At 54.0% G+C, this 24,042-nt stretch overlaps 2 protein-coding genes across 10 annotated transcripts in view; one reads left to right on the forward strand and one right to left on the reverse strand.

Moving 5' to 3' along the window:
• Positions 1-8,260, reverse strand: part of G6PD (glucose-6-phosphate dehydrogenase) — a 16,961-nt gene extending 8,701 nt beyond the window's left edge. The window contains exons 1-3 of one of the 9 annotated variants that reach the window (XM_054712940.1): positions 7,983-8,260; positions 7,628-7,725; positions 6,945-7,087 (exon numbers count right to left, since the gene is read on the reverse strand). In XM_054712940.1, coding sequence (XP_054568915.1) covers positions 6,945-7,087; positions 7,628-7,721 — 237 coding nt within the window. In that variant the 5' untranslated portion in view covers positions 7,722-7,725; positions 7,983-8,260. Of the gene's footprint in view, positions 1-6,944; positions 7,088-7,627; positions 7,770-7,923 lie in introns of those variants that run through there. The other 8 variants (XM_054712892.1, XM_054713216.1, XM_028136123.2 and 5 more) reach the window with 8 other exon arrangements.
• A 115-nt stretch (positions 8,261-8,375) lies between these two features.
• Positions 8,376-22,934, forward strand: IKBKG (inhibitor of nuclear factor kappa B kinase regulatory subunit gamma). Its single transcript, XM_054713298.1, has 10 exons — positions 8,376-8,630; positions 10,946-11,197; positions 12,779-12,990; positions 14,514-14,632; positions 17,334-17,486; positions 18,775-18,871; positions 20,433-20,576; positions 20,857-20,999; positions 21,192-21,244; positions 21,500-22,934. The coding sequence occupies exons 2-10, from the start codon at positions 11,011-11,013 to the stop codon at positions 21,640-21,642; spliced, it is 1,251 nt and encodes a 416-aa protein (XP_054569273.1). The 5' UTR covers positions 8,376-8,630; positions 10,946-11,010; the 3' UTR covers positions 21,643-22,934.
• Positions 22,935-24,042: the final 1,108 nt, after the last annotated feature.

Consider the following 24,042-nt stretch of genomic DNA (forward strand, 5'->3'; position numbering starts at 1 on the left):
CAAAGCCCACAAATTTGACAGAAGACTCATTAGAAAGCATCACAAAGTTCCTTCTCCCCAAGCTCCAGAGTCTAGTGGCTGTGGGCATTCCCACGCGCTTTCACTTTGTAAGCCGAAGATGGAGTCCGCCCCTCCAGCTGGGAGAGGACGGGCACCTACGGTCACAGGCTCCTGGAGAGGAACAGAGCAGCGAGCCCTTTCATCTGCCTGCCCTGTAATTGAAGCTCGGGACGGGTCCGGGCACGACCCACGCTCCACTCAGCGTTGCCAATCAATAGGGTGGGGGTGGGGGTGGGGGGAAGAACATGCTGGGCTGGGATGGATCTGAATTCGCCCCAGGCAGAAAGAAAGGAGGCCATGCGACTGGGACCAACGCAATCCCAACCTGGTTAAAACCCCTCTGCAGCCTGGCCGGTGTGGCTCAGTGGTTGAGCATCGACCTATGAACCAGGAGGTCACAGGTGGAGTCCTGGTCAGGGCACATGCCTGGATTGCGGGCTTCATTCCCAGTGGGGGGCGTACAGGAGGCAGCCAGTCAATGATTCTCTCATCATTGCTGTTTCTCTCTCCCTTCCTCTCTGAAATCAATTAAAAAATATATATATATTTTTAAAATATATTTTATTGACTTTTTACAGAGAGGAAGAGAGAGGGATAGAGAGTTAGAAACATCGATGGGAGAGAAACATCGATCAGCTGCCTCCTGCACACCCCCTACTGGGGATGTGCCCACAACCAAGGTACATGCCCTTGACCGGAATCGAACCTGGGACCCTTGAGTCCGCAGGCCAACGCTCTATCCACTGAGCCAAACCGGTTTCGGCTAAAAAATATATTAAAAAAAAAGCCTAGTGGCGCCCTAGCTGGTTTGGCTCAGTGGATAGAGCGTCGGCCTGTGGACTGAAAGGTCCCAGGTTCGATTCTGGTCAAGGGCACATGCCTGGGTTGCGGGCTCGATCCCCAGTGTGGGGCGTGCAGGAGGCAGCCGATCAATGATTCTGTCTCATCATTGATGTTTCTATCTCTCTCTCCCTCTTCCTTCCTCTCTGAAATCAATACAAATATATTTAAAAAATTTAAAAAAAGGCTAGTGGCACTTTAGGATAAATAAGTAAAAAAAATCCCTCCAAAGATAGGCAGTTAGGAGGCACTGGGGGCCTGGGAGGGTGTTCCTGATTGGGGGGGGGGGATCCCTATGTGGGTGGAGGTGGGGGAAGGCCGTTTCTGAACCTGCAGGTTCCATGGAATGCCTGGTGCCTTGAATGTTCATGTTCCTCCTGTCCTTTGCTTCGTCTCCAATGTCCTTGGGTGACCTCATCTCTACCCAGGGCTTAAGGTGGGGACCTGCATGCGGACAACTCCAAGCGTCTTCCAGCCCAGAGTTCGCTGAGCACCAGGCTCACGCAAGCAGGTGTGGACTGGCCATCTCCAGTCGGGACCCCACACTTGCAAAGTGGGCCGTTTCCAAACCAGGGTATGCTGTGCCGGGGCCCCTGCCCAAGCCTGCCAACTGCTCACCACTGATCTCAAATGGCTGGGAGCGCGTCCCTAACTGCCACCTTCCAGTGAAGCACTGCCATAGTGGCATCCGATGGTCGCCCTCACCATCGGATGCCACTATGGCAGTGCTTCTGAGCACAGTCTGGGCTTCGAGCTTCCCCTCTCTGTGCCTCAGCGGCATGCCTATAGAGAATGGCAGTGCCCGCCTCTGGCTTCTCCCATCAGTGGGGCTGCATGAGGACTCTGCTTCTGTCACCTTGGCTCAGTGCTGGCCGGTTGTTCAAGAGAGTGTTTGCTGGGGACTAGTCCGCAGGAGACATAATCAGAAACTCGGCCTGCAAACGCCTCATGGAAGGAGCTGTTTGCTTACCATCGCATTCCAGCAGGCTGTGGGGAATCAGGACAGGCTGTGGGCAGTGGAGTGGTGGCAGGGGACTAGTTTCCTGTCTGCTGAGTCACGGTGCCCACACCCAGTCTGTTTGTTCTTGCCATTCTCTCTGGGATTAATTAGCAATAGAACCTGCTTGTCTTGTTCCGCTCAGCCCCTGCAACCAGCGGTCTGCTGGGCTCCAAGTCACCTAAGGAAGAGGTGACACAGCACCCAGGGCAGTGGAGGGTGTGAGGCCTGGCAGCTGCTCTCTTTGGGCCGGCCTGGGCTGGACTCCTCTGCAAGAAGGAATGTGGGAAGACACTGATCAAATCTAAGCATGCCACACGTGGGTATGGAGCTATTACAGGGGCTTTTGGTGAGATGCAGCAATCTTTCCTCTATCCTTCATTTAAAAAAAATTGTGTTGATTTCAGAGAGGAAGGAAGAGGGACAGAGAGAGAAACATCAATGATGAGACAGAATCATTGATCGGTTGCCTCCTGCACGCCCCACACAGGGGATTGAGCCTCACAACCCTGGCATGTGCCCCGACCAGGAATCGAAGCGTGACTTCCTGGTTCATAGGTCCACGCTCAACCACAGAGCCTCACTGGCTGGGCCCTAAACCCTTCATTTTGCTGGAGGACCACAGTGGGGAAGGAGCTGCCTGGGGACATGGTGACTTAGCTGGAGAAGCAGGGCCTAATTGGGATCTCCAGCCACCAGTATCTGGTCTGGCTGGGGCAAAGGGACCTGGGCCACCACCCGCTTGTTGCCACCCAGGTTTGACTTCTGTATCCTGTCTTATAAGCCCAAACCACCGCTGATGTGTTTGTGAGGGTTTTATGGCAAAAGGCGTGACAGAGAGCTCCAGGGTCTGCCAGCTCAAAGCCCTGAGGGGTGGGCCATCCCGTCCCCCTAGGGTCACTGAGGTCAAGAATCTGCTGGGTGGCCAACCGGCGTGGCTCAGTCGACTTATGAACCAGGAGACTGTGGTTTAATTCCTGGTCAGGGCACACATCCGGGTTGTGGGCTCGGTCCCCAATGGGGAGTGTGCAGGAGGCAGCCGATCAATGATTCTCTCTCATCCTTGATGTTTCTCTCTCTTTCTCTCTGAAATCAATAAAGACACATTTTTAAAAAAGGACCTGCTGGGTCTCCTGGGGTGGAGCCTGGGCCCTGGCTGGGGCCCAGCTGGCTCTTGGCCACTGGGCTGAGTTAACTGGGGGCTGCTGAGATAGGCTTGGCTGCAAAGCCAACAAAAGGGCCTCCCTACTCCACCCTGGGCTGGTGAATCACCAGGACTTTTGGGGGGAGTGTTGCCAATATCATCATGACACAGCAAGAATCTTATCGGCCCAAGGGGAAGGTAGTCCAGAAACATTCCGAGGAAAGGGAGGTGCCGGGTTGTCAGGTCAACCCTTGCCAGGTCAGTGGGATGGGTCCGGAGCACCCATTGAGTCCATGGCCTTTGTGGTCCAGGTGGGGAGACTGAGGCCCAGAGAGATGAGGGGCTCACTGAGAACCATGCAGTAAGCCAATCCTGTCCAAGTGGATTCCCAGTCCTGTCTCTTTCTCTTACTTTCATTCCTCTCTATATCCCTGGAGCAAAGAGTCACTCCAGGCTGGCCCAGGTCCTACCAGATGGGGAAGAAAGGAATCTGCCGGGCCTAGGATTCTTCCCCTCATGCTGGTCTGTAAGGAAAAACTGGTTTCTTCCTTAAAAAAATTTTTTTTATTATTGATTTCAGAGAGGAAGGGAGAAGGAGAGAGAGATAGAAACATCAATGATAAGAAAGAATCACTGATTGGCTGCCTCCTGCACGCCCCACACTGGGGATTGAGCCCGCAACCCCGGCATGGGCCCTGACTGGGAATGGAACCGTGACCTCCTGGTTCATAGGTCAACACTTAACCACTGAGCCATACCGGCCAGGTAGAAACTGGCTTCTTTTATCCCAAAGTTTTCTGGACTGGGACAGGAAGTACCTACACGTTCTTCCTGCTTGGGGTGGGCATCCTGAGAAGGGGGGAAGTGGCTACACAGGGCTGGGGGAACAGACAGCAGCTTCAAGCCCATTGGGTAACCCAGTGAGCCAGCATCAGGAAGGAAGTTGGGTGTGTGGCGAGGGTTGGGTAAGCGGGTGGGGGAGGAGGAAGGGGCAAAGGTTGGCCACACGGGCCCAGGCTGCCCCGGGGGGGGGCCCACCAGTCACTGGGGGTTCTATGTTTGCTCTTCCCTTTGCATGGAATGCTCCCCCAGCCCTGGCTCCGCAGGCCTCTCCTTATGAGATCTGGCTGCTGAGGGATAGGGGAGGTGACACAAGGGCCTGCTTGTGTCTTCTATCACATGCGCCACTCTGAATTCTTATTGGATTTGCTAACTCACCTTGGGTCCTGAGCCCCCAGTACACATGTCCCGGGGGGGGCCTGTCTCTGTGCTGCAAGGAGGCACTTGATCGCCATTTGTTGGAAGGATGAACAGAAAACTCACTGGTTTCCCATAGTCCCGCCCTACCTACCTCCTGCATGGAAGGAGCAGGCATGGGCGGCCTGACTCTGGGAGCTGTTCGAAGGGCTGTCTGAGTGTGGGAGGCTGGCCTGGCCCACCCAGCTCCAGCCCCTTGAACAGGAGATGGAGAAATGAACAGGAGCCCTTCTGTGGAGGGCAGACACCCTGTGCTCCCCCACTCCACCTGCTGGAGCGGCACTTCCCACTTCTGCTCTGGAAGCTTCTGGTTGTCACTCTCGGGCAGAGGAGAGCAAAGGGGAACCCTACCAATTGCAAAGAAACAAGGTTTCCCAACCCCAAGCTGGTCACAGGTGAAGGCAGCGAGGAGTCACAGAATCAGCTCGGCGAGTCCGAGGACCCCTGGCACCTGCTTCAAAAAAACTCTCATTTGCGCCCAGCCGGTGTGGCTCAGTGGTTGAGCGTCGACCTATGAACCAGGAGGTCACAGCTCAATTCCCCGTCAGGGCACATGCCCAGGTTGTGGGAGGCAACCGATTAATGATTCTCTCTCATCATGGATGTTTCTCTCTCTCTCTCTCTCTCTCTCTCTCCCTCTCTCTCTCTCTCTCTCATCATGGATGTTTCTTTCTCTCTCCTCTCCTCCTCTCCCTCTCTGAAATCAATAAAAATATATGAAAAAAAGCCCTCATTTACTATGTAGAAACACAGGTTCAGAGAAGGGAAGACACTTGCCCCAGGTCACACAGCAAGCTTGGATGCTCTCAATGAAACATCTGAAACGTGAGGGCCTGGAGCTGTAAGCCATTTCTTGTGGCCTGGGATGCTCTGTTGGAGCATCCTGTGACAGGCTGGTATGGGGATGAGGGAAAGGAGGAGACATAATCCTGAGTTACTTTCTTTTCCAAACTATCTCCTAGACCAGTGGTGGGCAAACTCATGAGTCAACAGAGCCGAATATCAACAGTACAACGACTGAAATTTCTTTGGAGAGCCAAATTTTTTAAACTTAAACTTCTTCTAATGCCACTTCTTCAAAAGAGACTCGCCCAGGCCGTGGTATTTGGTGGAAGAGCCACACTCAAGGGGTCAAAGAGCCTCATGTGGCTCGCGAGCCGCAGTTTGCCGACCACTGTCCTAGACCAAGGGCCTAATGGTCAGAGTCCTGGGTCTTAAAGTTAGCGGCCAACACAGGTACAGCTCCTCTAGGGGGGACCAGGCTTGGGCCAAGGGTGGAGGCCAAGCCTTCCTCCCTGTGTTCCTCTTGTGCATTCCCCCGACTTGCGCTTATGGGGAGGCAGAGGGTGATGCTTAAGGGGACCTCCCTACCCTCCACCGGCAGACCCTCCTCCCCGGCTCTGCTTCCTGCCTTGCATTCTGGCTCTCCTTTTCCAAGTGGTGGTCAGAATCGCCAAGTTGGCGGGGAGCAGGCTCTGCAAAGGGCAGCAGCACGCTATGCCACATGAACAAAGAACCAAAGACGTGAAAGGCGCAGAGAGACAATGCCTAGGCTGTCCAGAGCTAACTAGTTTTGGTAGAATTCTTTTTTGTTTGTTTGTTAATCCTCGCCCGAGGATATTTTCCCATTGATTTATAGAGAGAGTAGAAGGGATGGAGGAGAGAGAAGAAGGGAGAGGGAGAGAGAGAAAACACCGATGTGAGAGATACACATTGATTGGCTGCCTCCAGCACGCACCCTAACCAGGGCTCGAGCCTGCAACCGAGGTCTGTGCTCTTGACTGGGAATTGAATCCATAACCCTTCGGTGGTCAGGCCAACACTCTAACCACAGGCCAGGGCATTTGGTAGAATTCTGGCTCAAGATTATATAATAAGTTACAGGCAGAAATGGCCATGCGCTTAGCAGATTCTTGGTCACGAGCGGGCTTAAAAATGAAGAGGCCACTTTTACTTCCAGATGAAGCTCTGGCAGCTCATCTCACCAGCCCATGGACACATCTTGCCACCTGGCAGTTCTCCCTTCTGCACCTCACACTGGGGGGGGGGGGTGGGGGCGGGGGTTAGTGTGGGAGTCATGGTCTTTCCTTTCAGAGCAAAAAGACGGTGCCACTGGCTAGGCAATGAGGCTCAGCAGGCCTTGGAAGTGAAGGCAAAGAGACAGCGTTCAAAGAAAGGATGAGGGTTTGTCCCCGGGGAACCTGACTTGGTAAGGGAGAGAGAGACAAGATGCAGATAGGGCCTCAGATCCTGCCTCTGGAATGAACAGGCTGTGTGACATTTGTCAAGTCACAAACAGGTTTGAAAAAGACAGGCGTGGCATGAATAGCCTCCCCTGTCTGCACCTCACTTTTCCCCAGGGAGGAGGAAGCCCAATCAGACCATCCCTAAGGACCTCCCAGCTCTAGGACACAGGTCTACAGTCAAGGGCTGTGCAGAGATTTCAGAAATGCCTGGAAGTGAGTGCGTTCCAGGCGGGGCTGGGGTGATAACGGCACAGAGGCAGGAACAAGAGGGAGAGCCCAAGTGACCCCCCCCCCCCCCAAGAATCAGTTGGGAAAGCTCCGGCACCCAGCAGGAAAGGATCTTAAGCAATATCGCGCTCTAGCTTTGGATTTTCCGAGGCAGGGCCTAGGGGAGACTCACCGATGCCCCCATGATGATGAAGACATGTGTTTCGGACTGATGGAAGGCATCACCCTGGTACAGCTCTTCCCGCAGGATCCCGCACACCTGGGTCCGGCTCAGGTCCACCTGTTCCGCCATGATGCTCTCTGCTGAGAGAAAGGCTTGTTGGCCAGGCAGGAGAACACAAAAGCTTTGAGAACTTGGTCCCTCTCTTAAGGGGTCTTTTGAGGTCTCACCCAGCTGAGGTCTAATGATTGAAACCACTCGCTGTGAATGGCGGGGGCAGGAGCAAAACGGGGGGGGGGGGCGGTTTAGAAACTTCTGGCTGCGGGTTCTGGCCATACTCCCCAGAGCAGCCTTCTTTCACAGGGTGCGTTATAAAGTTACACGAAGCACCAAGTGGATTCCAACTGGAGCCCCCATTCTGGGGGAATGAGCAAAGCTCTGCTGGAGCATCTCACTCAGGAACCCAGGTGGAAACTCCCCGATGAGCTGGAGCACGTGAGACCCTGCAGCTCCAGGCCTCCTCCGGCCAAGCTGGGAGACTCCGGCGAGTCCCCGTCCCCCTCAGGGTCTCAGTCGCCTCAGGGGTCCAATGGGGAAGATTGGATGGGAGACCCTTTGATTCTGCCCGGCTACCCAGCGCGGCACATCGGAGGGCCTCGCGGCGCAGCACGCCCCTCGGACGGCGTGACACTCACCCGCTTCGTTACCTGTGCCTCGTTGCCGCCGTCCGTCGCGCTCGCAGCCCTGGAGTTCCTGGCCGTTTCCGGAGGCTGAGACCCGCCGGTCCATTTAACTAGCGGAGGCGGGCGCCCGAGCTGAGCTGACCGCCTCAGGCGAGGCGCGCGGGCGGGGCCTCCGCGGACCCCTCCCTCGCGGGGGCGGGGCGCGGGCAGATGCGCGCGCATCCCAGGCTACCGCCCCCCCGCCCCCTCGCCCCCCCCCCGCCCCAGCGCGAGGTCCCCTCCCTTTGCCCGCCCCGCCCCTTGGGCACCTGCGCCGGTTCTTGAGCCGCAGTCAGGCTGCTGTTCCCGCCGCCGCCGTTCCGCGTACCTGACGCCTAGCAGGTTCGGGTGCAGCTCTGCGCCGCCGTTTGCTCACTTATCCATCGCAGGTTCGGCCCCGCCCCTGCAACCGGCGTTCCCCTCCAGACCCGGGTCGCCCTGCGCGCCCTCGCGAAGGGCTCCACATCCGCCGGCGGCGTGGCCCCGCCTCCTGGACCCCCGTTTACGGCTCGGCCCCGCCTCCTGGTCCAGACAGGTCGCCGGCTGGGGTCAACCCAGCCCTATTAAATCGCCTCGTCATGGCTCCTCCCCTTGCGGGGGCGGGGCGGCCGAGCGACCCGGGGCTGGATGCCCCCGCTGGAGAGACTAGAGGAAATGTGGGCTTGACGCCGGGAAAAGCAGCGGGTGGTCACGTCACTAGGGAACGTCCTGCGGGCCGGCGGAGGCCGGCGGGCTCGGGCTTCTTGGGGAACAGCCTCCTTCACACCTCTTACCGGCCTCCGGGATGGGGGCGGGGCTTGTGTGTTTTACTTCCGGTTACCGCGGCAACGACACCGGAAGCCGGAAGTGGGGATTTCAGCCGCCGGAGAAGGGAAGAGCTACCGAGGAATCGGGACTTGCTTGGAGTGACGGGCTCGAGGAGCGCTCGCGACCCGCTGCTCCCGCCCTTCTCACGTCGGATCGATTCTGCTGACAGGTGTGGCCCTCTTCCCCGAAGACAGGAAGACAGGGTACCATCGGTGGGCGTTCCGCCGCCTCCTAGATTCCCCCGGACGTCCAGGCTTCCTACTCCTGTTGGGCCCCGGTCCGTTTCTGCCGCCCGCTCCTAGGGCACTGGCCCAGGCGGGGCCGATGCTGGAGCCAGGTTACTTTGGCGGCGAGCTTGACTGTTCCGCTTGTCCCTCCTCCGCGGCCGCGGAGTTTGACCACGCCCCTAGTTCGTGGATGACTTCTAGTTCGGAGACATTTTCTGTTCATCAAACTTGACAGCATTTGAGGTCGTTAACTTCTTTAAAAAGATCCCAAATACAGTTTGGCAGCTATCTTACCTCCTTGTGCCTCCGTTTGCTCACTTTGCAAAACGATTAATGTCTACCCGACCTCATTACCGTGTGTGTGTGTGTGTGTGTGTGTGTGTGTGTGTGTGTGTGTGACTCGAGAATGAATGGTCCATCCTGGCATGTTTTTAAGACAGCAAAGAGGCCACTATAGCTGGATCGGAGTAAGGCACCTGGAGAGGAAGTAATGGGGAATCAGATGGTACCGGACCTTTAGGCTTTACTAGGAACTTTGGCTTTTGCACGGAGGACAATGAGGATCCATGGTAGGCGTCTGATTAGAGCAGGGAAGTGATTGGAATTACTCTTTTAGGCTGATTTTTCTGGCCGACTGTAGGGAGCAAGGTTAGGAACAGGGTGGCTAGGAGGCTGTTAGGAGGCTATTGCGGTAATCCAAGTGAGAGACATGGTACTTTGAGCATTTTATTATGAAAATTTAAAAGATGTACAAAAGTAGGAAGAATAGTATAGTAAACCCCATGTACCCACATCCCAGCTTGAACAATTATCAACTCATGGCTGATTTTGTTTATACCCCTTATAATCGTGTCTCATTATTATTATTGTCCAAGAACAGCTTTATTGAGATATAATCCACATACCACACCACAGAATTCACCCGTTTAAAGTGTACAATTCACGGGTTTTTAGGATATTCAGAGTTGTACAACAATCACTAGTAATTCCAAAACATTTTTATCACTTCAAAAAGAAACCCTTTGCCCCTTAGCTATCACCTCCATCACTCCATCTCCCCTACCTCTAAGCATCCACTAAGCTTTCTTTTTTTTAAAACTTTTCTTTTTAGTTATTTCAGAGAGAGGAAGGGAGAGTGAGAATCATTGATTGGCTGCCTCCTGCACGCTTCCTATTGGGGATCAAGCCCACAATCTGGGCATGTGCCTTGACCGGGAATTACACAGTGACCTCCTGGTTCATGGGTTGATGCTCAACCACTGAGCCACCCCGACAGGGCAGCTTTCTGTCTTTATATATTTGCTTATTCTGTATATTTCATATAAACAGAATCATACAATATGTGGTCTTTTGTGAGTTGTTTCTTTTTTAATTTTTTGTTAATCCTGATTTTTTTTTTTTTTTTTTACCCTGGGTCTCACTGAAAACATGCAATCTTATGGATTACTTATTGAATGCATGGGTGTGACAATTAAATGTAGCATGTGTTGTCTACAGAATCTGAAAAGCCAACCACACGCTGTGCCTCTTTCTTAGCAGTAGGTGGTATGAGGTACAGCGACTTGTTGAATACCAGCAATGGTCCAGACCAGAGGTCGCCAACCGGTGGTCCGCGGGCCACTGGTGGTCCCTGAGGTCCGAAAGGTTGGCGACCGCTGGTCCAGACCATCTCCAAACATCATTGAGGGTCAGGCTCTTGAGTTCTCATGGGTTTTATCTCCCATCTCCTGGCATACATGTGTCTTAATAAAGCATTTATACTCTCTCTCTCCTTTTTAATCCTCACCCAAGGATATATTTTTCCATTGATTTTTTTTTTTAGAGAGAGAGTGGAAGGGAGGGGGAGAGACAGAGAGAGAAACATCGATGTGAGAGAGACACATCGATTGGTGATTGATTGCCTCTAGCAGGCCAGGCTAGAGATAGAACCTGCAACCGAGGTATGTGCTCTTGACCGGAAATCCTTCAGTGTGTGGGCTGGCTCTCTAACCACTGAGCACACCGGCCAGGGCACGACATTCTTACTTTCAGCTTACAGCCCAGAGACAGGTGCTAGACAAGCGTTTCTAACCAGTGCTGAACCATGGCTTTTCCAAGTCCCACATGTGGGCCTGCGCCTCCCTTTGGAATGGGAGTATGGGTCACCTCTTAGACCAAAAAGCCCATTTTCACATCCCGTGACACTAGACAGAGTGCTCGGCATTCTGCCCACAGCATGGCCCCAGAGCTGCTGACATCTGCGCTCCTTGTCCTGCAGGGGAATCTGCACAGGTCCCGTGTGACGCTCCTGCTGCCGTTCTCTTCCAAACCTTGACTTGGTGAATGAGCAGGCCCCCCTGGAAGAGTCCGCTGTGTGAGATGGTGCAGCCCAGCGGTGGCCCGGCTGGGGACCAGGACGTGCTGGGTGAAGAGCCTTCTCTGGGGAAGCCGGCCATGCTCCACCTGCCTTCGGAGCACGGTGCTCCCGAGACCTTCCAGCGCTGCCTGGAGGAGAATCAAGAGCTCCGAGGTGAGGAGGACCCTGGGTGTGGAGTAAAAAGTCAGGGGACCCAGCCCTGCTGGGGGAAGGCTTATTCTGCTCACCTGTGCCTCTGTGTCTACTGGGTCTAGGCCAGTGGTCGGCAAACTCATGAGTCAACAGAGCCAAATATCAACAGTATAACGATGGAAATTTCTTTGGAGAGCCACATTTTTTTTTTAATATATTTTATTGATTTTTCACAGAGAGGAAGGGAGAGGGATAGAAAGCTAGAAACATCGATGAGAGAGAGACATCGACCAGCTGCCTCCTGCACACCCCCCACCTGGGGATGTGCCTGCAACCACTGTACATGCCCTTGACCGGAACCGAACCTGGGACCCTCCAGTCCGCAGACCGACGGAGAGCCACATTTTTTAAACTTAAACTTCTTCTAACACCACTTCTTCAAAATAGACTCGCCCAGGCCGTGGTATTTGGTGGAAGAGCCACACTCAAGGGGCCAAAGAGCTGCATGTGGCTCACGAGCCGCAGTTTGCCGACCACGGGTCTAGGCGGACATCTGACAGCCAGCTAGCAATTCAAGCTCAGTCACCCTCCCTCAGCGTTTCAGGTGGGGTTCCCTGGACGCATACGGTGAGACCGAGATGAATGTGCAGGAAGTTTATTCTTTTAAAAAATTGATTTCAGAGTGGAAGGGAGAGAGAGATAGAAACGTCAGTGATGAGAGAGAATCATGATCAACTGCCTCCTGCACGCCCCCCACTGGGGATGGAGCCCACAACCCAGGCATGTGCCCTGACTGGTAATTGAACCATGATCTCCTGGTTCATAGGTAGATGCTCAACCACTGAGCCACACTGGCTGGGTAGGAAGTTTATTTAGAGTGCTCTGAGGACCAGAAGAGGAAGGGAAGGGAAGGGTAGGGAAGGGAAGGACAGGGCAGAGGGAGAAGCTGGGCTGCAGTGCAGGCCGACCTTACAGGGAGCTCTAGAGCTGGAATGACCCTTCTGAGTTGTCCCAAGTTGGGCCAATGTGGCCAGGCCTTTACATTTCCATACTGATTAGTCATTAAGTGCTGGCTATCCTGGGAAGGGGGCGTGGCCTTCCCTGGGAAGGGCCTGTGGGCTGCTTTGGGAAAGAAAGGGAGGAGTCTTGGGCTGCTGACCCTAGGCCAGGTGTCTCTGTGAAGAGCCCTCAGCTAAAGGCCATCCTCCAGCTGCCCCCTCCCCACTTGTGGATGGGGGTTGAGTTTTTTCCTGGCCACCCCATCCCTGTCTCCACCACAGCCCCCACTCTCACCCCCCACATCCTCACCTGAATCAGGGCAGTTTCTCCAGGTCCCAGTGGCCATTGCACTGTGCCCCTCTGGCACCATGGCTGTCCCTGGGTGTCGTGCATCCCCCCTCCTCTGTGTGACGGGGCCTCACCCCTTGATCATGCCTCCGGGGCTCCAAATCTGCTCCTTTGGTACTTAGGCGTAGCCCCAGGTGCCCAGGTGGCATCGCTAGCTTCTCATTCAGTGAGACTCGGTGTGAGAGGCGGCTCGGGGTTATGGGGAGTGCACTGTGCCAGGGCTCACCTCCCCTCGGCTGTTTCCTCTGCTGCCAGATGCCATCCGGCAGAGCAACCAGATGCTGCGGGAGTGCTGCGAGGAGTTGCAGCGTTTCCAGGGCAGCCAGAGGGAGGAGAAGGAGTTCCTCATGCAGAAGTTCCAGGAGGCCAGGAAACTGGTGGAGAGGCTGAACCTGGAGAAGCTGGACCTGAAGAGACAGAGGGAGCAGGCCCTACAGGAGGTGGAGCACCTGAAGCGATGCCAGCAGGTAGCCCAGGGGGCAGGCAGGCCTTTTCCTTCCCAGGAGCGGCCAAGCTAGGGGCTCTGGCCACCTGTGCGACCAGCCTCGTGCATTCTGAAAACCCCCAGGGATGTCAGTGTTTCCAGAGGGGTCCCCCAGACCACCCTCAGGAGTGGCGGTTACTATGGAGGGGTTACTGCACGGAGGTCAGCGATGGGGAGGACTGAGTCGCAACTCTGGGCTAGAGCAGCTTGAGGTTACGGGGATCTGGTCCGCGCTGTTTGATGAGGGAGATCAGGCAATGGCGAGTTTGGACATCTTTTTTTTTTTTTTTAGAAATATATTTTAAAAATTAATTTCACAGAGGAAGGGAGAGTGAGAGAGACATAGAAACACCAATGATGAGGGAGAATCACCAAATGGCTGGCTCCTGCATGCGCCCCACCGGGGACTGAGCCCGCAACCCAGGCATGTGCCCTGACAGCGAATGGAACCATGTTCTCCTGGTTCATAGGCTGACATTCAACCACTGAGCCACTCTGGCTGAGCAACTCTTTTTTTTTTTTTTTTTTAATACTCACCCGAGTATATTTTTCCATTGATTTTGAGAGAGAGTGGAAGACAGAGGGAAAGACAGAGAAATATCAATGTGAGAGAAACACATCGATTGGTTGCCTCCTGCACAAGCCCTGTCCAGGGCTTGGGATGGGGAGGAGCCTGCAACCAGGTATGTGCCCTTGACTGGAATGGGACCCTTTGGTTCCCAGGCTGACGCTCTATCCGCTGAGCCAAACCAGCAAGGGCTCTTTTTAAAAAAACAAAACATTTAGCCTGAAAACTTGATCTACACATTTTTTTCTTTTTAAATATATTTTTATTGATTTCAGAGAGGAAAGGAGAGGGAGAGAGATAGAAACATCAATGATGAGAGAGAATCATCTATCAGCTGTCTCCTGCACGCCCCCCACTGGGGATTGAGCCTGCAACCCAGGCATGTGCCCTGACCAGGAATCGAACTGTGACGTCCTGGTTCATAGGTCGACGCTCACCTTCTGAGCCACACCGGCCGGGCTGGACAACTTTTGAATTTTGTCGCTGGCAGAGGTCTTCTCGGAACAGTGTCATTCCATCTTACCTCCTAGTGGCCCCAGGCCTGTGGAATGGAGCGTGTACTTTTGTCGCTGTCTTTGTGTCTCGCCTCCCTTGGCATCTGGTCTCAGAGAGGCTGAGAGATTCCTGCAGGGCTCAGTCCTCATGGCCTGGTCGTCAGTGTTAGGAGACTTGAGGCCGCTCTGTGCTGGGTCTCATCATACCCCATCCGCAGAGATGAGGAGGGGCTCATGGGACTCGACCCCTTTCCATTGCATCAGTTGCCTTGCTGGGGTTTGGAAACTGCTGGAGGTGAGATGAGTAGGGGTGCCAAGGGCAGGAGAGAAGCCCTCGGGGTGACACATCTTAGCACTTGCAGGCTTCCCCAGGGTATGGGGCTACCAAGGGTGGGCAGCTGGTGACAAAGCATTGCTGACAGGAAGTGGGTTTTTTTCATGTAGCAGATGGCTGAGGACAAGGCCTCGGTGAAAGCCCAGGTGACGTCCTTGCTGGGGGAGCTCCAGGAGAGCCAGAGTCGCTTGGAGGCTGCCACCAAGGATCGGCAGGCTTTGGAAGTCAGGTGAGTGGCGAGGGCAAGCCCACCTAAAGGCCTCTGTCAGGGCACCTGAGAAGACTGAGGCCATTTAGGTATCTCTGGGTTTTCCTCTATGATGGGGGACTGGAGGACTGTGAGTGAGCATAGGGGCGTGGAGACAGGTGCTTAGCTGAGCTGTGCCCTGACCAGGAATCGAACCGTGACCTCCTGGTTCATAGGTCGATGCTCAACCACTGAGCCACGCTGGCTGGGCATCAGCACCTAACTTTTATCTGATAACAGATGCAAATGTGTGTTCAATATATATATCCACTGAATGGCCAGATTATTATGATCTCTGAATGCATAATAATCTGGCCATCCTATATAATAAAAGGCTAATATGCAAATTGTCCCCTCCACTAGGAGTTTGACCAGCAGGCAGGCCGGCCAACCGCCCATGTCCCCTTCCCCCTGGCCAGGTTGGCCGGAGCCCACCCATGCACGAATTCATGCACCAGGCCTCTAATATATATATACTGAGTGGCCAGATTATTATGCGTTCAGAGATCATAATAATCTGGCCACTCAGTGTATATTTGGACGGGTGTGGGGAAAAAACCCCAGTAACCTGCCCCCACCCAGAAACACTCACTGTTGCCCTCCTAGTGGGGCCTATGGAAGACCTCGGTACGGCAGGGTGACATGTTGGTTGGAACCTGGAACTGTAGATTTAGGGGGATATGAATGTGGAGACGGGAGATCGGGGACTGTGGGGTAATATGGGGCCTGAATTGGAAGACTGGGGGCTGTGGGGGGACCCAGGGGAGAAGACACGAGCTGCTACAGCAGGAGTACAGAGGGAAAGAGGAATTTCCTTCCCAGGCTACTGCTGCCCCCAGGCAGGCCAGGCCGGTGGGAGGCTCTCCTCACAGGTGTGGATGTTTGGATTTCCAAATGAGCCACTGAGGTGGGCCAGTCACTTCCTTGCCACTTCTAGAATAGTCACTGGGAGGGAAAGAGTTGCCTGAGCACACTGATCCTGCCTCTCCCTCCAGTTGCCCCACCCTTTTCTTTTTATTTTATTTTATATTTTTATTGATTTCAGAGAGGAAGGGAGAAGGAGAGAGAGAGAAACATCAATGATGAGAGAGAATCATTGATCGGCTGCCTCCTGCACACCCCGCACTGGGGATGGAGCCTGCTACCCCGGGCATGTGCCCTGACTGGGAGTCGAACCGTGACCTCCTGGTTCATAGGTCGACGCTCAACCATTGAGCCACACCCGCCGGCAACCCCCACCCTATTTCTTACCTTGCTCCCCCCCCACACCTTCTAGAAAGTCTTATTTTTTCTGTCTGCCTCCACTTCCTCTCCTCCCAATCTCTCCTGGCCCCTCCACTGAGACTTCTCTGCCTGGACCCCCATTCCCCGCCTCTTGGCCCCTAAGGAGTGGTTCCTGAGAGCTCCTCTCCCCTGGCCGCAGCAGCATCCTCTTCTGGGATCACTCCTTCACCTTTGAAGGGGCTCCCATAATGGATGGCATCAGCCTGAACCTGAGCCCCAGGTCTCCTTGGCACCTGCACTGCGTTGTTGGCTGGGCCCCTGCATTGACACAAACACGTTGCGCCTAACCTGGTGCCCTGCAGTTATCCCTGTCTCCAGTGACAGTGCCTCCTTTTTTATTTTGTTTTTATTTTTATTGTTTGAAGTATTACAAATAGTAGTACATATGTCTCCTTTTCCCCCCCTTGACCTCCCCCCAGCCTCCCCTACCCCCCAGCATATGCCTTCACCTGCCCACCCCCCAGTGTCTTGTATCCATTGATTATGCTTATATGCATGCATACAAGTCCTTCGGTTGATCTCTTACAGCCCCTCCCCCCAACCTCCCCTGCCTTCCCGCTGTAGTTTGGCAGTCTGTTCAATGCTTCTTTACCTCTATATCTATTTTTTCCCCCATTTCTTTTCTTTAAAAAATCTTGCAACTGCAGACTAGAAATAAACATATAATAACAAAAAATGTTTGAGTCCCAATTTCAGTGTCCCAACAGTTCTGAGACCCAGTTTCAATGTCAAATAGTTCCTTATGTGTACATGTCAGCAATGATATCTGGATGATAGACAGATGGTGGTAATGCAGGTCCGACCCTCTCTGGTTTGGTCCTGGGCAACCTGCAGCGACGCACAGCTGCTGACTGCTAGCGTGGCAAGGCGTCGTCAGCGTCTTCCATCTCTGGACTGTTTCTCTTCTTGTCTTCGTGGTTCCTTTTTTTGTTTTATTGTTTTTTTGTTTTGTTATCCTCACCCCAGGATATTTTTCTATTGATTTTCAGAGAGAATGGAAGGGAGGAGAGAGACACAGAGAGAGAGAGAGAGACACAGAGAGAAACATTGATGTGAGAGAGACACATCGATTGGTTGCCTCCCGCATGTTCCCTGACTGAGGCCGGGGATCGAGCCTGCAACTGAGGTACGTGCCCTTAACTGGAATCAAACCTTGGACCCTTCTATCCACTGAGCCAAACTGGCTAGGGAAACCTCCCCCTTTCACACACTGTGTTGGCTCGGCATTGACAGGATGTTCTGAACCACGACTCCTCCCCGTGCTCCTAGTGCCCGCCCTCTCCCCTCAGACTGCAGAGCTTCTAGTGCTCTCTGGCTCCCACCTGCCTTCCCCAGGGCTCCTGTGAGCACCCTCACTCCTTCTGGGGCCCCACCGTGACCTCCCCATTCCTCCATGCAGGGCCCGGGCAGCCAGTGAGCAGGCCCGGCAGCTGGAGAGCGAGCGGGAGGCGCTGCAGCAGCAGCACAGCGTGCAGGTGGACCAGTTGCGCATGCAGAACCAGAGCATGGAGGCTGCTCTGCGCATGGAGCGCCAGGCTGCCTCGGAGGAGAAGTGAGTGGTGCCTGACATGAGAGGGATGGAGACCAGAGGGGTGTCGGTGGCTTTCTACCTGTGAGAGAGCCCTTCTAGGGACTGTCGGTGGCTGGGGGCTGGATTCAGTTCCTTAACCATCATCACACCCAAGTGATTCATACTTGAAATGACAACATTCTCCAGGCCATATTCAGACTCCACTGTTTGGCCACGTGTTTACAGCATCTGGTCCAGGATCCTTCATTCCTTTTGTTGGTGTACCTTTGACTAGTCCTGCCTTTCTGTTTTTCATGAAGTTGACTTTTTTTGTTGTTTTGTTAATCCTCACCTGAGGATATTTTCCCCATTGATTCTTTTTAAAAAAATATGTTTTATTGATTTCTTTGCAGAGAGGAGAGGAAAGGGATAGAGAGTTAGAAACATCGATGAGAGAGAAACATTGATCAGCTGCCTCCTGCATACTCCCTACTGGGGATGTGCCCGCAACCAAGGTACATGCCCTTGACCGGAATCGAACCTGGGACCCTTCAGTCAACAGGCCGATGCTCTATCCACTGAGCCAAACCGGTTAGGGCCCCCATTGATTCTTTATTTTTTAATTTCATTTATTTTTTAAACGTTTTTATTTTTAATATTTTTAGGTAGAGGGATAGAGAGATGGAAACATTGATGAGAGAGAAACATCATCAGTTGGCTGACTCCTGCACGCCCCCCACAGGGGATTGAGCCCACAAACCAGTCATGTGCCCTGACCAGGAATCGAACTGGTGACCTCTTGGTTCCTGGGTCAATGCTCAATCGCTGAGCTACACCAGGCCAGGCTTCCTATTGATTCTTTAGAGAGAATGTAAGGGAGGGGGAGAGACAGAGAGAAACATCGATGTGAGAGAGACACATCGATTGGTTGCCTCCCACATGTGCCCCAACCAGGGTCAGGGATCAAGCCTGCAATCGAGGTACATGCTCTTGACCAGAATCAAACCCAGGACCCTTCAGTCTACAGGCTGACACTCTATCCACTGAGCCTTACTGGCTAGGGTGTGCAGTTGACTTTTTAAGCGTGCAGACAGTTCCATTTTATTATCCACATTTCTTTTCATACTTCAAAATATGCTAGGTATGAGGAAACTAATATTAACTATTTAGCCAAGCATGCCTTGGAACTGATGGCCTCTAAGGCACGTCTGTGCCCTGGGAGCCCCATTCGGGTTTGTGGGAGGAAGAAAGAGGGTGGAGTTGGAGGCAGGAAAAGCTGTGGCTGGTCCAGGACAAGGTGGTTTCTCCAGTGAAAGCTCCTTTTTCTTAGGAGGAAGCTGGCGCAGCTCCAGGCAGCCTATCACCAGCTCTTCCAAGATTATGACAACCACATGAAGAGTAGCCTGGTGAGCAGTGAGCGAAACCGAGTGAGTATGGTGGGCACACCCCAGGGACTGGGCTGGCCCAGCTCCCCCCCTATGGGGCCTGCTCTCCCAATTGCGAGGGAGGGATACTCGACTTAATCTTAGAGTTTTGTCAAGGCTGCAGTGTGATGGCTCAGGGTAGACTACGGGGAGATGGGGACACTTGGGCTGTGCTGCTTGCTGCCTATGGTGACCTGGGTTGGGTCTCCACCCCCTCCCTGGGCTGGGTCCTCTTGCTAGCCGTCACCAGTTTGGCTCCTGGCTCAGATTTCTCTGGGAATGATTCCATCTCAGTGTTGAAGTCAGCGGGGAGCCCTTTTCTAATTTGTCCTTATTAGACCTCTACTGAGTTCGGTTTTTGTTTTTTTTAAATATATTTTTATTGATTTCAGAGAGGAAGGGAGAGGGAGGGAGAGAGAAACATCAATGATGAGAGAGAGAGTCATCGATCGGCTGCCTCCTGCACACCCAACACTGGGATTGAGCTCGCAACCCCGGGCATGTGCCCTGACCAGGAATCGAACCATGACCTTCTGGTTCATAGGTCAACGCTCAACCACTGGGCCACGCTGGCTGGACTGGGTACAGTTTTTAGTGATCACAATTTAAGAAGGAGCTGGTCAAACACAAATATACGCAGAAGAGACTTAACAAGGGTAAAGCCTGAAACCGGTTACACCGGAAGAGTTAGTTGCCAAATTGCGGCCCTTGGATCTCCAGAAGGATGGCTGGGTGGTGTGTGTGCATGCATGTGTCCTTGTGTCTGTGCACCTGTGCATGTGTCTATCTGTATGTGTGTCTGTGTATGTATGTTTGTGTGCTCGTGTATTTGTGCTATGACTGAGTGCATCTGTGTATGTGTGTGTCTGAGTGCGAGTGTCTGTGTGTGAGTGTGTGTGTATGTGGGTGTCTGGGAGGGACCAGCAGACCTTTGACCAGGTGGCAGAGTGGAAGGATCGATGCGTTTTGGTGTAGCGGGCGTGTGGTGGAGTGTTAGTTTGTGAGACCAGCTCAGCGTGGAGTGGGCGGCCTCAGGAGGGAGTGTGGCTCTTGACCTTTGACTGGTTGGAGGAGGGCTGTCCAGCTGGGATTCTGGGAAGGGAGTATTGGCCTGGGTGGGAGCTTGTGCCAGATGACCTTAGAGGTCCTCTTCAGCCTCCACCTCCCCGTGCCCTGCACACACTGACATCTTTTTTTTTTTAAAATATATTTTCATTTCAGAGAGGAAGGGAGAGGGAAAGACAGGTAGAAACATCAATGATGAGAGAGAATCATTGATCGGCCGCCTCCTGCACGCCCCACACTGGGGATTGAGCCCGCAACCCGGGCATGTGCCCTTCACCGGAATCGAACCTGGGACCCTTCATTCTGCAGGCAGATGCTCTATCCACTGAGCCAAATCGGCCAGGGCCACACACTGGCATCTTGTGGCTGGCAGGCCACCTGGGCCCGATCTTTTGTTCCTCTTGGTTCTTCTTGCCTGAAGTAGCAGCCAGCATGGGGGTGGCACGACTCCAGGCCTGGGCCAGCTCGGGCTTCATCAGCTCCCCTCCCCTATCCCCAGGGAATGCAGCTGGAAGATCTCAAGCAGCAGCTCCAGCAGGCTGAGGAGGCCCTAGTGGCTAAGCAGGAATTGATCGATAAGCTGAAGGAAGAGGCCGAGCAGCACAAGATTGTGATGGAGACCGTTCCGGTGCTCAAGGCCCAGGTGAGGGGTCTGTGGTCTACATGCCGGTGAGCAGGCCAGGCCTGCTGGTGCTGGCACCTGGCATGTCTCTGGTGTCATTTTGCAGTGGCTTCTCAGAAGCTCTTCGAGCCCCTTGACCTCGTGACTAGTCCTTGGCCTCTCAGTGCACCTGGGGACTCTCTCAATGCCATGGGCCGTGGGAGGGTGGAAGCGGGCTCTGCCTTCGCCCCTGGTGCCCGACACAGTGTCCAGTGAGTGGCTGACGGATGGGGGGCACGTTCCTCTCTCTTGGCGCTGCCAGGCGGATATCTACGAGGCTGATTTCCAGGCTGAGAGGCAGGCCCGGGAGAAGCTGGCCGAGAAGAAGGAGCTGCTGCAGGAGCAGCTGGAGCAGCTGCAGCGGGAGTTCAGCAGGTTGAAGGCCAGCTGTCAGGAGTCGGCCAGGTAGGTCTTGGAGCACGTGGCCCACGCAGAGCAGAGCGGGCTGGGTGCTGTGGGGGCTCCAGCGGTGAGCGCAAGAGACCGAGGGCTTCTGGCCCTCCGTCTCTCCTCCTGCCGCCCTGTCCTTCCATCAGCTTTGCACCCCGCTCGGAGCTTGGCTTGCACGTATTGATTGCATAGTTTCTCTTCTCAAAGGATTGAAGATATGAGGAAGCGGCATGTAGAGGTCTCCCAGCCCCCTGCCCAAGGTGAGAGCTGCAGGAGGAGGGGCTGGGGAGGGCAGGGGGCTGGCAGCCTGGGGAGCCTGGGCAGTGGGAGCTCGAATGGGCTGCTTCTCATGGGTACACTCCTCCCCCCCCCAAACCCCAGGGATGCTAAAGGGAAGGTGCTAGTGGCAGTGACCTTGGTAATTGGATCCGATGGTCTGATCAGGTCTCAGTACTTTCTGTCCCCTCCCCCCCTGCAGTTTGTGCTGTAACCGCGTGCCTGTTCTCCTTCTGCAGCTCACCAGTCCTTTCACCCCGCCTTGTTCAGCCAGAGGAGAAGCCCCCCCGAGGAGCCACCTGACTTCTGTTGCCCCAAGTGCCAGTATCAGGCTCCTGACATGGACACCCTGCAGATCCACGTCATGGAGTGCATTCAGTAGAGCCGCCTGCCAGCGACCAGCCCAGGACAGTGCAATCTCCGCTTTCCTCTCCCGCCTGCCTCGTTCCAGGCGAGGTGACGAAGAGCAGGCTGCTTCTTTGAGCGCCCCGAGCTAGCTGCAGGGACTTCCGCTTCAGCTTCCCTGGCTGCTGGTTTGCCCCTTTCAGGGCCCACGGGGTCCCAGCCTGATGCTGTGCTCTTTTTGTCCGTTCTGTCTGCTTGAACCACTTTGCCTCTTGGGCTCCCTCTTCCACCTCCACTGGGGAAGTCAGGAATCAAGGTCAAGGCTCTCAGAGAAGGACTGCTTCCCAGCCTGAGATGGGAGGGAGCCCTTCCTTCTGGCCCAGCTCCAGCGCATGCGCTGCCGGCACAGTCCTGGGCTGTGTGCTCTTCCTCTGGGAGGCGGCACCACGGCATTTGCCTTGTTGCCAGTCTTTTTAATTGTCATAAATAATGTCGCAGTGAAAACACATTGGGTCAACTTTGTGTGTCTTTGAGTCAGATTCTTAGAAGCGGCCACACTGAGCATCTGCAAACGGGGTAGATGGTGCCGGTGCCCCCCGGTGTGGTTTCCTGCTCTCTCCTTGTTCCCCATAGCCTTGCCCTGGTGAGGGGTGTCAACCTGTGGGCTTTTGCCATCATGTAGTTGTCATTAAGAGTGAGCTTGAGCGTCTTTCACAGCTTCAGGGTCCTTTCCAATTCTGGCATGAATGGCTTGTTTGTATCGGTTGACCAGTTTGCTCTTGAGCTGTTAGTCTCTTGTTCCTCGCTTTGTAGGAGCTCTTTGGCCATTAGTGGGGTCAGCTCTTCCATGTGGTGATCTTTTTCCCACCATGACTCGGTACTCAGCTCTTCCAAGTTGCAGTGATCTTTTTCCCACCATGACTCGGTACTCAGCTCTTCCAAGTTGCAGTGATCTTTTTCCCACCATGACTCGGTACTTAGCGTGGTTTGGACTTGAAGTTTGTTACCTTTGTGTAGTCACATTTCCCCACCCTTCCTCCATTGCTTTGGGTTTGGAGTTGTGGCCACCTCATGATCTGACGGGGTGGAGGGAGGATGCTTCTCACAAGCACACTTTTTAAAAATATATATATATTTTTATTGATTTCAGAGAGGAAGGGGGAAGGAGAGAGAGAGACATCAATGATGAGAGGGAATCATTGATTGGCTGCCTCATGCACGTCCCTGACCAGGGATCGAGCCCACAACCTGGGTATATGCCCTGACTGGGAATCGAACCGTGACTTCCTGGTCCATAGGTCGATGCTCAACCATGCTGGCCAGCTGCAAATACACTTAAAAAATTATATATATATTTTTTATTGATTTCAGAGAGGAAGGGAGAGGGGGGAGAGAGATAGAAACATAAATGATGGATGCAATAGAAATATTATTGATCAGCTGCCTCCTGCACGCCCCCTACTGGGGATGGAGCCCACAACCTGGGCATGTGCCCTGACCAGGAGTTGAACTGTGACCTCCTGGTTCATAAGCTGATATTCAACCACTGAGCCACACCAGCCAGGCTCACAAGTACACTTTTCCTTTTCCCAACACCGGAGCATGCTCTTATCCTTCCCGAGATCATCGCCACCCAGTGTGAGTGGTGGCAGCCATGTTTCATCATGTTCCAGAAGTCTGTGATACTGTTCCAGCAGATGTGAGTAGGAGGAGGGGGTAGGCTGCAGTACGATGGAGCTGTTAGACCAGCTGTGCCCTGGGTGGTGGCTACTGGCTTTGTACTTCTCACAGGGTGAACACAGGCACGTAGGAGTCCTTCTCTGACCAGCTCCCTCTTCTGAAGGGGGGTTGAGAGAAAGCAGGTATGACACAGGATCAGTGAGAGGTGGACATTCTTTTTCTGGGGGGGACTTTCCCGAGGCTCCGGTAGTGGCACCCATGAGGGCTGCACAGCAGTGGCAGCAGCTGGGAGCTTTACAAATGTTCCTGCCCGGGCCCTGGACCACCTGAGTCAGAGGCTGACCACGGCACTGGGCTGTGGCTGGGAACCGCTGCTCTTTTTAAAAAAAATATATTTATTGATTTTAGGGAGGAAGGAAGAAGGAGAGAGAGATAGAAACATCAATGATGAGAGAGACTCATCGATCGGCTGCCTCCTGCACGCCCCACACTGGGGATTAAGCCCGCAACCCGGGTATGTGCCCTGACCAGGAATCGAACTGTGACCTCTTGGTTCATAGGTCGACGCTCAACCACTGAGCCATGTTGGCCAGGCAACCACTGCTCTTTTGAACCTTCCCTTTTGCCTGCTTCCTTCTGTAGGGCCAACTCTACATTCTACACCAGAGATTTTGAGCCAGGCTGTTTGCCCAGAAGAGGGATTCTTCTTTCTTCTTTCTGGCTTTGCTCTGGTTGGGTTTCCGGAACAAGTGGTGGG

The sequence above is a fragment of the Eptesicus fuscus genome, chromosome 1 (assembly GCF_027574615.1).
Source record: "Eptesicus fuscus isolate TK198812 chromosome 1, DD_ASM_mEF_20220401, whole genome shotgun sequence".
In the NCBI taxonomy this organism is placed as follows: Eukaryota; Metazoa; Chordata; class Mammalia; order Chiroptera; family Vespertilionidae; genus Eptesicus; species Eptesicus fuscus.